General features: G+C 41.6%; 1 protein-coding gene across 13 annotated transcripts in view; it reads right to left on the minus strand.

Annotated features, from left to right (window-relative positions):
• The window catches only part of RGL1 (ral guanine nucleotide dissociation stimulator like 1), a 154259-nt gene that overhangs the window by 65526 nt on the left and 74293 nt on the right, over window positions 1-14440 (minus strand). For all 13 annotated transcript variants that reach the window (XM_065554471.1, XM_065554470.1, XM_065554466.1 and 10 more), the window contains one exon: window positions 1039-1247. In XM_065554471.1, the coding sequence (XP_065410543.1) occupies window positions 1039-1247 (209 nt within the window). The remainder of the gene's footprint in view (window positions 1-1038; window positions 1248-14440) is intronic.

Below are 14440 nucleotides of genomic sequence, written 5' to 3' on the forward strand. Positions count from 1 at the left end.
GAAATTGCTGAAACCGCAAAATGATTACACTATGGTGATGTAAACAACTTAAAGTATTCCTACCAAAAAAGCCATTCTTAACTTATAAGCAGAATAAAAAGCATGGAATATTACAGACTGATAACTGATGTCTTTTATGTATGGACCAATCACCTTACTAACTCCAACTAAACTTGAATTATTTTGAGATTAAATGGATTTCTACATTAGATTTTGTATTCTGGACAGGGCCGTCTCCAAGCGGCGCGCAAAAAAAAAAAAAAAAAGCCGCGATCATGATCTGCGGCGACAATTAGGCGGGAGGTCCTTCGCGCCAAGCGGGAATGAGGGACCGTCTGCCGAATTGCCGCCGAATAGCTGGAGATGGCGCCCCTCTCCGGAGTGGCCGCCCCAAGCACCTGCTTGGCAAGCTGGTGCCTGGAGCCGGCCCTGATTCTGGAACCACTGAGCTCTCCAAAAAAACAGTGCCTGTATCATGGCTTCCTTCAAAAATCAAAAAGGCCAATCTGCTGTCCTTTCACGACAGGAGATAAAGATGAGTATTCTGGCCCAGTGTAGTAGACATGGAACAGGCTTGTATGCTCACGCCTGTACAGTCTATGGTCTTGACACGGCAATGGCCCCTTCTGTGTACATACAGGAGACTGTGCCAGGGGATACTAATGGCTTGAATTCAGTGATAACTCTGACTTTGCAGCATATCTGTTCAGTTATTTGGGATTAGTTATGCCACTTCCCCTAGAGTAGTCACAATTTGGTTCTTTAGTAGCCCAAACTAGCCATCTTTCCCTATTTGGCGGCGATGGCTTTATGAAGTGAGGAGGAGAGACATTTATCAACCCAATGGTTGAGCTGAAATACTGGATTTTCCAAGCTTGTAGGAAACAGCACTGATTTTGAAATATCTAAATATCATGTAGCCTTTCAAATACATCTTCAATACATTTGAGCTAATTCCTTGCAATGTTCCTCATCATGTACATAACATGACAGTTTTCCATATTATTATTTTCTCTACAGTTACTCGCTAACTCTTACCTGTCGAGGAGACGTTCCAGTACTTCTTTAGTAGAGGCAAAGCCCCTATATGTTGACAGAAAGATGCTGATGTAGGTAAAGTCATTGTCCCCAAAAGCTGTCAGCAGGTTCTCCACAAGTTTCTCCAGAGTGCCAGCTTTTATTGTTCTGATCTTACATGTTTCGTACTGGCTGACGGTATGTCCTGGAGGCAATTGGTCCCCTTCAACCTATGAAATAAAGGATCAAAAGCATGGGAGAAACCAAATACCCCAAATGAGAAGAATTACCGTACCGAACAAGAAGTTAAACTATGCTTTTTGGGTAAGGGATAAATGACAGCGTGCCTTCAAGTCCTGAAATATTCTGTCATTTTTGATGACCACTGAACTCTAGAAGATGGGTCTATTGATAAAACACTTCAGAATTGTTTACCCTTTTAAAAATATTTCTTTGACATTCTTCACCTGATGTTTCAGTAGCGGACTGTAGTCAAACCACCACACTTTATGATGCCATTAGATCTTACAATCTAAACCAAACTAGTACTTGGATAAGAGACCTGTAAGGAACATCTAGGTGTGAGAGGAAATAATACTGGTAATTCACTGGCTCTCTTATTTCTAAATCAGTATTAAAACCAATACTCACAGCCAGGTGTTTGGAACACTGAGGCAGGGGGTGGAAATTATGCACTAAAGGTGATAATTTTAGATGAGACATAAAACTGATGTCCTGAACACTTGTGGTCATTCAACATTCCATAATGCTTTTTGCAAAAGGAGGGTGTTAACTCTAGTGTCCTGGTCAAATCCCAAATGTATCATCACATTCTGTCACTATTTCTCTTTGTTTCAATGAGATGCAATATTTCTCATCACGTCTACATTTTTGTATAGCATTTTGTGTACGGTTTAGAGCCTGAATTAATGTCTGTTGAAGTCAATGGGAAGAGTTCCATTGGCTTCAATGGCTTTTGGATCAGGCCTTAAAGAACTGTCATTATCACTCTAGAGTTGATTATATGTCAGTAATGGAAAATGATCCCCGTGAATAGTTCCTATACATGTTTGTAAAGGTATCGGCGATTACAAGTGCTATATAAATGAAAGCTATAAATACACGCACTAATAAATAAAATACAATAGTAATGACTCCATCAATTTGATGAGAAGTTCCCTTTTTTTGTTTAAATTGCCCAATATTAAGGAAGAATTTTATTAGAGACTATTGGAATAAAAAGGCAGACAGCGGGAAAGAGGAGACTTCAGCAAAGTGTATAGTTTTTTCTTTTTAAAAAAAAACCTGTGTGCCAGTGTTACTAAGGTACTGTAGATTCAACTTGGGGAATGTATGCTGAAGTGCATCTGCTCAGTTACCTTGTAATGAATGGTGTGTGTAGGTGTCATCCAGCCTACCTACTGCTGATACCAATAAACTTTCATGAATGGGAAAAAAAACTGTTTCCTTGGAGTGAAGTAGATGGCTCATACCTGTCTGTGAGAGTCTGCAATCCCAGATGGGAAAAAAAGTGTTAACAATCCCCCGCAAGCAACATAGTCTGACTTGTGTAAATTAACAATTGAAATACAGTTTGAATAAATGAAAATAGCTCTTTTAAATATAAAGTTACTTTTATATGGGTACAAGATGTGTACAATTTAGGGTAGGAAAAATGTATATATTGAGGAGTAATGGGATCATGCAAAGGAAAATGTAGGCTATCAAGAAACATTTCTTGACCACAAGGTCTATTAGACTGTAGTATGATCTCCCACAGGAAGTAGTGGAAGCCCCATTGTTTAGACATTTTAATTCTAATTTAAAATCAGACTGGATGAAGCACTAATAAATATGTTGTAGAGAAAAACCATGCACTGACCAAGGATGGTCTAAATCAGCTAATCAGTCTTATCCATCATTATTTTTTGCTACAGTCTCAAGACAGAATAGGATGAGTTCAAGCTACTTCCGTTGCATTTCAGCATTAGGACATTGAATAGTTTGTTTTCTGGTAGCTTTCAGACACTAGCTTATGCCCGACATTCTACCGAGACTGAAATTCGAGATAGAGACAGAGTGGCACAGCTGGTTTCCCCACACCCAGCCTCTCCCTCCCCAGCTAACAGCAATATAATATCACCACTGCTGCTTCTCCTTTCCCCAGCTGTCCCTCAGTGAAATTCTGTAATTTTTGTTAAAGAACTGTTGTTTTTTATCTGAACTCAATGTTGGTGAAAGATGCCAGAGTCTGAGGTCCTCAATCTACAGAGCAGGTGCAACCTGAATAGCAGAAGTACAAGTTTCTCCATGTTGCTTTGGCAACATAGCTCAACCTTCCCAGAAAGGACCACCTCTAGGAGTTAGAAGGAAGTTCAATCTCCATGCTCAGCCAATCACTGGTCTCTGACAAGACTGCCAAATAAAGCACTTGTTAATGGCAACTATGATGGCAGTTTCTGAGACACAAACACCTGGTACTGGACTGAAGCCAGCAAAGAGCCATGAGATGTTTGTGTCTTTTGGTAACTACCAGCCTGAACTGGATTCAAACTGGCAAGACACAAAGAAAGACTTGTTAGTCAATTATCAATTTCCAGAGTCACCTTGCCCCACACAGTTTTGTGAGCTTTAAAATTCTTTTAGAAAACTGCAAGCCTGAGTCTGGCTTCTCTGAGGTAGCCAACTGCTGTTGTATCCACACGTGCTGCTTTGAGGAAGAAAGTCTCATGTTTGGTAGTTTCCAACATTGGTTTCTCTTCTAGAGTTCTTCCCCAAAATGGCTGCCACCATTCTCAGAGCACAGTTAACCACCTTTGTGTCTACTTTATGAATGGCTCTGCGACCATATATTGTCTTCAATCTATTTGTGGCACTACTATGGACAGCAGTAAGAGAAATGCATGCGTCTTAAGGTCAGTATATGGCTTGAAGTTCTTGAGGGCTGGTACTCTTCTCCTCCATTGATGCAGATTATCCAATGGAACTCTAAAGGCTCCTTTGTCCATTCAACCAACCAACCAGATATTATGTTGTGTTTGTTCATATCACCCCACTTGCTACACTTTGATATCCTAATAACAGATAGGCTGGCAAAAACCTCCAATGCAGTCCAACAACAACTTTTTCACAGACAGATTTTCTCTCAGCTGTTTAATGCTGGGAGTTTTAGTTAAACAGGTTTTAACAAAACAAAACCATAATAGGGATCTATAGAAAAAAAAAAAGGAGGGTGAGGCCAGACCTGCTCTGCTACAATCAAGATGTCCTTTATAGAGGCAAATGCTATGTGCTGGAGTGCTTGTCTACACACAAAAATGCACTCATTTACCAGTTTATTTAAAATTGTCCAAACTAATATCAGTTTAAAACTAATTGTATCAGCTTAGTTTTCCTTTGTAAATTTACCATTTCAACGCCAGGTTTAAATTATTATTTTATGTAATGTGGTAGTGCCTAGAAGGCCCAGTTAAGGACCAGAACTCCATTGTACTAGACACTGTACAAAAACCGAACAAAAAGATAGTCCCTGATTTAAAAGTGTCCACGTGCAAAGTTCCACCGATTTAACTAAATTAACTTTAAAACACACCTTTAGTTAAATCAGTACAACTGCATGTGTAGATCAGGCCCGACTCACACAAGTAGTCCTGTTGGCTTTAACAAGACTACTTGGGCAACTAAGTCAAGCATAATTTGGAGACCAATCCAACTCCCATTGACTTTAATAGGATCCTGAATCAGACTTATCTACTAACTTGGTGTGGTGATCTTCTTCCTATAAGGCTGCTGAGTTAGCCTTTGTATAAGTATTAGCAATATAGTCATAGATAGCCGTGGAACTGTATTCACTCCTTCTTACAAGAAGAAACTCCTTTTTTTTTCTTGGTAGTGTAGTTGGCTAGGAAGGATGACTGTTGTCTGGGGGTCAGGCCAGGAAAGTGGGAGTTAGGGCTTTAGGGTCCTCGCTCTGCCAATAATTCATTGTGTGGCCAGGGCTAGTCAGTTACGGACAGATTGTGTCATTAAGGTACAGCCCCCAGTAGGTGGGAGATGAAGGGCCATACTGCCCCAGTAGGAATTCTGGGAGGTAAGGTAGCTCAGGGAGGCACAATATCTCCCAGAGCTCCCTGGCATGGGAGGAGAACATCTGCCGTACATTCTTTCCAGAGGGTGCAGCATATGCTTCCCTTTGAGGCCAGACAGCTACATAGCCCTGTTTTCTCCCCACCCATTTTTAGGTGGTCTACAACTGTGTCTAGCTACTTTGCAGGGACATACAGACAGCAGAAGACTCTTTGCACCTTACTCACTCAGCTCATATATGCAAAGCCAGTCATAATCTAACCCTTAGTCTGTGTGCCTCAGTTTATAAAATTTTATATAAAATGGATATAATAATACCTAGCTCACCTCTGATGCTATATAAATAATTGGTGATTAGACAGTCATAGGATACAAGTATTATTTGCACACACCATCCTCAATCGGAAAGTAATTAAAATATACATTTAAATATTTATCAAGTCACTGTCATGAATTTTTAATCTTGATCCATTTTGCCTTTCTTGCTACTTTGCTTTAAAATCAGGGACCAATGTTATAATAAAGGATCTAACTAGCAATCTTTCTTTAGTCTTCAGATCTCTTTTATATATAGGTTTGGTCACTGTCGTGTTTTAGACTATGGAGATAAATAAATATGTATGTAAAATCTTCTGTTAATTTTACTTCACTATCTTAAAACAATCCAGCCAGTTTGAAGACTTATTAATGATGATAACTTAAGAAGTGGTAAGAAACCAATTTGGGAACAAACTGTGGATTTGTATCATTCAGTGATAGGTACGTGCAGGGTGAGAAGATAAATGCAAAACCTGTAGTTTGCTAAATTTCCCCTTAAGTGGCTTTAATCCCCCTGGCAAATCATTTTTACATTTATAATATAGCTTTTAATTTTTTTTTTTATAAATCACTTAAAAACGAAATCCTTCCTTCAGTTTGAGGAAATGAGCATTATCTGAAATCTTACTTTAAAGCAGCAGCATTTCACTTGTGAATGAGGACATTTCTTTTGTTTTAGCGCAGGGGTAGGCAACCTATGGCATGCGTGCCAAAGGCGGCACGCGAGCTGATTTTCAGTGGCACTCACACTGCCCGGGTCCTGGCCACTGGTCCAGGAGGCTCTGCATTTTAATTTAATTTTAAATGAAGCTTCTTAAACATTTTAAAAACCTTATTTACTTTACATACAACAATAGTTTCGTTATATATTATAGACTTCTAGAAAGAGACCTTCTAAAAATGTTAAAATGTATTACTGGCACATGAAACCTTAAATTAGAGTGAATAAATGAAGACTCGGCACACCACTTCTGAAAGGTTGCCGACCCTTAAATGTAGCATATGCTTTGGGCCTGTAGAACAAGGAACAACATGCTTTCCCTGTTATATTAAAATATCATTAGCTGTTCTTATACAGATGATTCAGGCAGGGAACCAAAATAGCGATGAGCAATAACTTCTACATCCCTAAAGTCCATGGGAAATTATTTATCATCATCATTTATTTCCAGTAGCATTCCACAATGTGCTAGGCTTTCTAAACTGCAAAGAAATCACGATCCTTGACCCAAAGAGCTCATTATCTAAGGTCTTAATCTTGCAAATTGCTCCATGTGGCTGGATCGCCATGCCTCTGGAGGAGTCCCCGCGGACTTCTCCTTGCTTGAAGCAGGTTACAGGATTGGGGCATAAAAGATCAACAGAGAGTAATGAGAAAGGATATGTAGATAAGTAGAGGGTCAAGGGCGTTAATAACCACATCTTGATAATACATAAGGTAATGCTAACATCATAAACAGATTAGGACCTTATTGTGAACTCACTGGCATGGAGTGTCTACACCATGGATAGCGGTATGGGGTAGAACCTGGTCTCAAGTGCACTGGTGTCAATGCAACCCCACTGAAATAAATGGAGTGACACCACTGGAACTTGAAGATTTTATCCCACAAAAATCTTAGAATTGCTATTTATTAACCTTTTGCGATTGAAAAGTATGTGAATTGCCATGGCACTTTACAACCCCACCCAGAAAAGGCATAAAGCAACACGATGGTATTACTACTATTATTTTTGTAAGTAAAAAAAAATTCTAAGCAAAACTTAGTTTTGTGAATAAACTAAAACAAGCAATTTGCATGTTAAAAAAAATCGAACCTCATTTTTGATACTTCACTGTTAAAGTTTTGATTTTTCAAATCAGCTATTAATTATTTAACAGTTCCCTTCATTTCATGAAGAGGAACTTGTGCTTCATTGTATTTAACTTAACATTTTTTATCTAGCAGAATTTTTTTCCTTTTACATTAAAGTTAGGGCCATATTCTACTCTTTTTCCACAGGCAAAACTCCCATTCACGTCAGCATGCGGATGAAGGGGAGAATCTGGCTCTAAGATTGACACACACACAAAAATACACAAATTGTAACTTGCCCAAGACATCATACTGCGAGAATGCTAACAAAAAAACACTGACAACCCAAAATTGAGTTTGCCAGCAAAAGAGCAAGCTGCTAGAAATCATTTTAAGGGACTTTTAGGGACCGTTTTTATTTGCATTATTTCAGCAACTCTGCCTTGAAGTTTAAAAGGAAAAAAGACTTGGCAGACAAGAGTTCAGTAACACAGACTTACAGAATAAGACATTGTGGGCTGACCTAGCATGCTAACAGGAAACTGCTCAATCTGGATTTAATCAGAGACTATCTCTTTACTGACATAACCAGGATACCCAAAAGCAGGAGGAGTTTTTATGTTTGCTTTGGGCCAGCTGTTTGCCTACGAGAATACTGTATCTACTGCTTTTAAAAAGGGGCCTCTGAAGCCCTTGGACAAGTTTTCACCCATTAAAGTCTCTGGAGGTCACATGCCAATTCCGAAAGCTCGATTTTGAAAAGTTTACCCCCAAGGTTTCCTTCAATATGAATGTCTAATGGCTTGGTTTTCAAAGGTGCTGAGCACCTCAGGCTTGCATTACCTTAACTGGGATTCATGGGACCCCAACAACTGAAAATCAGGCCATATGTCTCAATTTCACAGTGATTTCCTCCAATCAAAAGAATGCTAGCACTGATATTTTGTGCATGTGCTTGATGAGCAAACAGCTTCCTACCACGTAAGGAGAATCTCTCAATACCAGATGAAACTACTTAAGAGTAAACTGAGGTATATCCTTTATTCATCAGAATAGGTAGCTATTAAATTGACGTGTTTCTAACAATCTCTATCAACCCCTTGGAATGTTATGTACTCTGAAGGGCTAATCCAGTTGGGCTTTATAGCACGTAACTTCATCCATACATACAACTCCCATACACAACAACAACGGTGCTCCATGTGGATTGAAAGTCCTTAGGTTAAGATTCTGTGAGATGCTGAGCTCCCTCAACTCACATGAACTTCAAAGAGAGTAGAATTAGGCCCTGATTGGCATATAACATTAACATAAAGGTCACCCACAGAACAGAGTTTGGTTCCATTGTCATTTACAACTAGGGTTACCATATTAAGAGTGTTCAAAAAAATGACACTCCACGGGGCCCCGGCCCCACCCCCAGCCCCGCCCATGCTCCCCCGCCCCAACTCCACCCCTTCCCCAAAGTCCCCGTCCCAACTCCATCCCCTCCCCTGCTTCCCGCGAACATTTGATTCGCGGGAAGCCTGAAGCAGGCAGCAGGTAAGCTGGGGGGGGTGGGGGAGGAGGCGCGGCCCAGTCTGTCCACCCCAACCGAGCGGCTCCCTCCGGCGGCCGGCCCCAGCCCCAGCGTCTCCAGCCTGGCTCGGCTCCTGGGGTGCCGGCCCCGGGCCAGCCCCCGGCCGAGCACCCCCAGCCCAGCACAGCACCCCCGGCCCCGGGCCAGCCCCCGGCCGAGCACCCCCGGCCCAGCACCGCCGGCCCCGGCCCCCGGCCCAGCACCCAGCGGCGCCGGCCCCTCCCTATTTTCCCGGACATGTTCGGCTTTTTGGGATTTCCCCCCGGATGGGGATTTGAGGCCCAAAAAGCCGGACATGTCCGGGAAAATCCGGACGTATGGTAACCCTATTTACAACTCAGGCCTTCACCCTGCTGCAACTGCCATCATGCAGGCAGATGTCTGCACCCACATGGAGTCCCACTGACTTAATTGGGCTCCATGTAGGTGCAGGGATCCACCACACAGCTAGCTGCAGGACTGGGGACTTAAACTGTAAATTCTTTGGGGCAATGATTGTGCCAGCTTCTCTTTTAGCACAGAACCCAACACACACCTTCTGAACTCAATAAATAGTAATAATACAGAACTATACTCAGAGTGTCCTAAATTACAATGAGTTTGTTACTGGCACAGCAGGAAATGTATAGGCAAATGTGACAGCCATTATGAGTTCAATAGCAGATCACATAGTTTATGATATTAGAGCCTTTCTCCCTCCCCCCCTTTGAGGTTACTGGCCAGGAAGCTGAGGTTATCTACTGCTCCTTCCACAAAATACCAGAGAAGCTTTAATTTCCACAAAGACACCACCAAAGACAGATAGAAAGGAAAGCAGCACCTAGGCTATACCAGTCCACTACAATTTAAGTACTCGGTATGTGCCCAAGTCATGGTATAGGACTTGAATCCACAATCAGGAAAAAGATCTTGGAGTCATCGTGGATAATTCTCTGAAGACGTCCATGCAGTGTGCAGCGGCAGTCAAAGAAGCAAACAGGATGTTAAGAATAATTAAAAAGGGGATAGAGAATAAGACGGAGAATATCTTATTGCCCTTCTATAAATCCATGGTACACCCACATCTTGAATACTGCATATAGATGTGGTCTCCTCATCTCAAAAAAGATATACTGGCATTAGAAAAAGTTCAGAGAAGGGCAACTAAAATGATTAGGGGTTTGGAACGGGTTCCACATGAGGAGAGATTAAAGAGGCTAGGACTTTTCAGCTTGGAAAAGAGGAGACTAAGGGGGCGGGTATGATAGAGGTATATAAAATCATGAATGATGTGGAGAAAGTGAATAAGGAAAAGTTATTTACTTGTTCCCATAATAACTAGGAGCCACCAAATGAAATTAATGGGCAGCAGGTTTAAAACAAATAAAAGGAAGTTCTTCTTCACACAGCGCACAGTCAACCTGTGGAACTCCTTGCCTGAGGAGGTTGTGAAGGCTAGGACTATAACAGGGTTTAAAAGAGAACTGGATAAATTCATGGAGGTTAAGTCCATTAATGGCTATTAGCCAGGATGGGTAAGGAATGGTGTCCCTAGCCTCTGTTTGTCAGAGGGTGGTGATGGACGATAGGAGAGAGATCACTTTATCATTACCTGTTAGGTTCACTCCCTCTGGGGCACCTGGCATTGGCCACTGTTGGTAGACAGGATACTGGGCTGGATGGACTTTTGGTCTGACCCAGTACGGTCATTCTTATGTTCTTAATCTTGTGGGCTAAACACAAGAATGCTACCCATCAAGCTATAATGGCATTATAAAGGAATGGTATATTGGTGTCACTCAGCTAACGGTGTATATTAGTAGCAAGGAGTACTGACAGACTTAGAAGGACATCACCAACTGAAATTTGCAATATCTACATGATGTTACACCAAGCTTTTACCAAAACAAAGACCTTTAGAAGGTTTTTACTATTTAAAATATATGCCTTTGGAAACAACTGTTTTGAAACAAAGAAACATTCCCCTGCAGCATCTGCAACCCAAACAGGTAGTATTTGGACTCAAAGTGAAACTGACTGTGAATCAAAGTGAAATTGATTTAATTTATTTTCAATATCCAAGTTGAGAGAAATATTGAAAGAAAACAAACAGGATAAACAGTGACAAGTAAACTGGATTTTAAACATTCTTCCAGTTTAATTATTTAAAATGTTAACATCTAAGATGATTTGTTTGATTAAAAAGATATGGGGTAGAATTTTCAAATGCACCTATGTGATTAACTCTGAAGACCCATTTTCAACTGTGACTTAGGCACATAGGAACCTAAGTGTCATTGACTTGTTTTGAGGCATAGGCTATTAAGTACCTATGTCACTTTTGACAATGGGACTCAGATACTTTTGAAAATTTTACCCATGGTCTTTAAATTGACAGTGCACCTTTAAATATAGGATATTTAGCACATTTGTGCAGAAACTACTTTAATCTTTAGAGATGCTGAGAATAAATCGTCCCACCATTTTTTTTTTTAAATCATCACAAGAACAACATTCAGAAGTGCAAACAGACCTGCCACTTGTCTTGGGAGAACAAAAGGAAATCTATGGCACATTTAGTCTAAAACTTCACAGACAGATTCATAAATTCATATGTTGCTTAGAGAAATGTTAAAAGGGACCTACATGGATAAATACAGCTTTGTAAACTGCCATGAAGAGAGATTAAACCCAAGACAAGAGTAAAGAAAAAAATAATACAACTGAATTGCACAGCAAAGAGTGTCAGAACAGGAACCTCCAAGCAACAACTCCTCTAGCACTGTACTAGGTAAAACACACACCTCATTTCAATCAATTTTGTTTCAAATAATTACTTTAAAGATAATTAATTAACAAGGAACTAACATGTACAGAGTGCTTTTCATTCCAGAAGGATCTAAATATGCTTCATAAACTGCATATTCAGTTACTTGCCCTCTGAAAGTAAGTGTGTAAAACTTTTTCTTACAGGTATGGCTAGTGGCAATCTACAGCAGCAGCTGAGAATCTGTCTGTAACTGACTCAAACCAGCATAGGTATTGTTGACCCAACCTGCCAACTGGAGCTTCTGAGGAGATATGGGGATCATCATTTCACGCAACAGGTAGCAGCTATTCTGCCCTGGTAACAACAAACAACAGAGTATTTTAGGAGAGAAGATGAAGACTGAGTTGACCAAGGAAAATTACAGGGGGGATCTACAATGGAGAGGGACAATATTGTGTAGTACCTAATCGCAAGGAGTTTTATTAAACTCATGTCAAGTGTACTTAAGCCTAAAGCCTAGTGCGGATAAGCTAAAATCTTACAGGCCTCAGCCTATAGGCCTTGCATTACAGCCAGGTTTTACCTATATACCAAATACACACTCCTCACTCCTAAATACTTGTCAATCTTATATTCTATACGCCTATCATACTCACACAAGAGATTCTGTAACTTACATACTGAGGATCTGGCAGAAGACACAAGTTAAAGTGGGACGGGGCTACTTTAACTTACAGTGCATTTTCTTATACCTCCTTCTGAAGTTATGCAAACTTCGGAGGTGATGTCTAAGGGACTCCATGAATGATCTCACCACATATTAAGTGGTGGGGGCCATTGTCTGAAAGAGATGTATGCAGGAGCGGCGCCAGGGTTTTTGGCACCCTAGGTGCTTCCGCGCTCCCAATCGTCGGCGGCGGCAATTCTGCGGCGGGGGGTCCTTCCGCGCTCCTGGTCTTCGGGGCACTTCGGCAGCGGGTCCCGGAGCGAGTGAAGGACCCGCCGCAGAATTGCTGCTGAAGACCCGGAGCGCGGAAGGACCCCCCACCGCCGAATTGCCGCCCCCCCAAATCCTGGTGCCCTAGGCAATTGCCTAGGTCGCCTAAATGGAAGCGCCGGCCCTGGATGTATGGCCTCTTAAAGGGGCCAGAGAGCCAGAATGACTTCTTTGGCAGCTTCAGACTAGGTCAGCATGGGGATGCTGACTCATCCCCCAGATGACGGGAAGAGAAGGGGGATTATTTAGGTCCCTGCCGGTGCAGGAAAAGCCCTCTTTTACCTGGACCAGGTGGAGCAGCACCAACCCCCCCACCCATGGAAGTAATTAAATTGCAGGTTGTGCCATGATCCACTGTGGGCATTATGCTAGTTGCTCCTTTCCTGGGTGGCTGGGAAAGAATTTTCCCCCCTCACCATTGGGCAAGGCAAGGTGGGGTTGGGTTTTTGGGTGTTTTTTTTTTTTTGCCTTCCAATTGGGGGCTTAGTTGGGGCAAACATGAAACACAGGTTAGGCTATGATGTCGCAACTCATCATGTAAGCTTGGGGTGGATGTCCAGTGCAGGTACTCCAGAGGGAAGGGATATGGTGATCAGATAAAATGTATTGGTACAGGATATAAATGAGGTAATCCTTTATAAGGAGGGGAGTTTGGGGCTCCTATGACTGGTCTGGCAGGGTGTCAACCTCCCTCCCCCCCCTTTATAGCTCCCCTTAATACTCAGCGAATTGGCTGGGGGGCCAGGTTGGGTAAAATGGAAGGCTGTGAGCAGCCTCCACCAGGTATATGTAAATGATTATGGAATTACGTGTTTTATCTGCCAGGTATTCTCAGACACATTTAGGAAATAAGTTTTAGCTTAATTAAACCACATCCAGTGCCTCCTGTCCTTCTTCCAGCATAGCTGGACAATCTAAGAGAGTCTAAATAAGTAAACAAACAAAAGTGGCTGGAATTTTCAGAAGTGCCTATGCAATTCCCATTAAAATGAATAGAAATGGGGTGTCCAAATCTTCTAGGTGGCTTTGAAAGTCTCAGCCAAGTAAGTCTACTTAGACTCACCTATGAATTTGGCCCATTTTTTGCAAGCTTCTAAGTAGCTAAGGAGTGCACACTATGTCACTCATGGTGACTGACGTCCTCTGAGAATGGAGAGGCTCACTATGCAGTACAGAAACTTTTCAAAACGACTGTAGATGCATTGATCACTCAGTCCCAGCCTTTATCTCTAGCGGTCTCATGTGATTTACATATTTACCTTCCCTTTGTTTCCAAAAAAGTATGAAACTTCTTAAGTCTTTCCTACAAAAACTAAACGAAAAAAATCTCTCATCATTCTGATTCTTGCCTAGCTTCTCACAAGGACTTTCACCCGCCTCTTCTATCCAATTCTCTGCCCTCACTGAGCCAAGACAACTGGATCTGAAAGATCAGCATGGGTCATTTCTCTTTCTTTGTTTTCACAGTTCTATCAGATTTCATAATTCAACAGTTAACCTGTACCCCATTCTCTGTCACATACACTTTTCCCCCATTGCGAATCTTAAAATTGTACATGCTAGAGGAAGCAAAAATATAAAAGGAACATTGCCTACAAGATGTACTTATAAAATCCTTGTGGGTCAATCCTGGAGTGCCTCTGTAAGCAAGACACAAGTTACAAGTGGTGAAGCACTGGAATGGATTACCTAGGGAGGTGGTGGAATCTCCTTCCTTAGAGGTTTTTAAGGTCAGGCTTGACAAAGCCCTGGCTGGGATGATTTACTTGGGAATTGGTCCTGCTTTGAGCAGGGGTTGGACTAGATGACCTCCTGAGGTCCCTTCCAACCCTGATATTCTATGATTCTACATCCATACCGCATATGAAAATATTTTTGGGGTGGTGGGAGATTAAAGT

The sequence above is a fragment of the Chrysemys picta genome, chromosome 8, assembly GCF_011386835.1.
Source record: "Chrysemys picta bellii isolate R12L10 chromosome 8, ASM1138683v2, whole genome shotgun sequence".
Taxonomy (NCBI): Eukaryota; Metazoa; Chordata; order Testudines; family Emydidae; genus Chrysemys; species Chrysemys picta.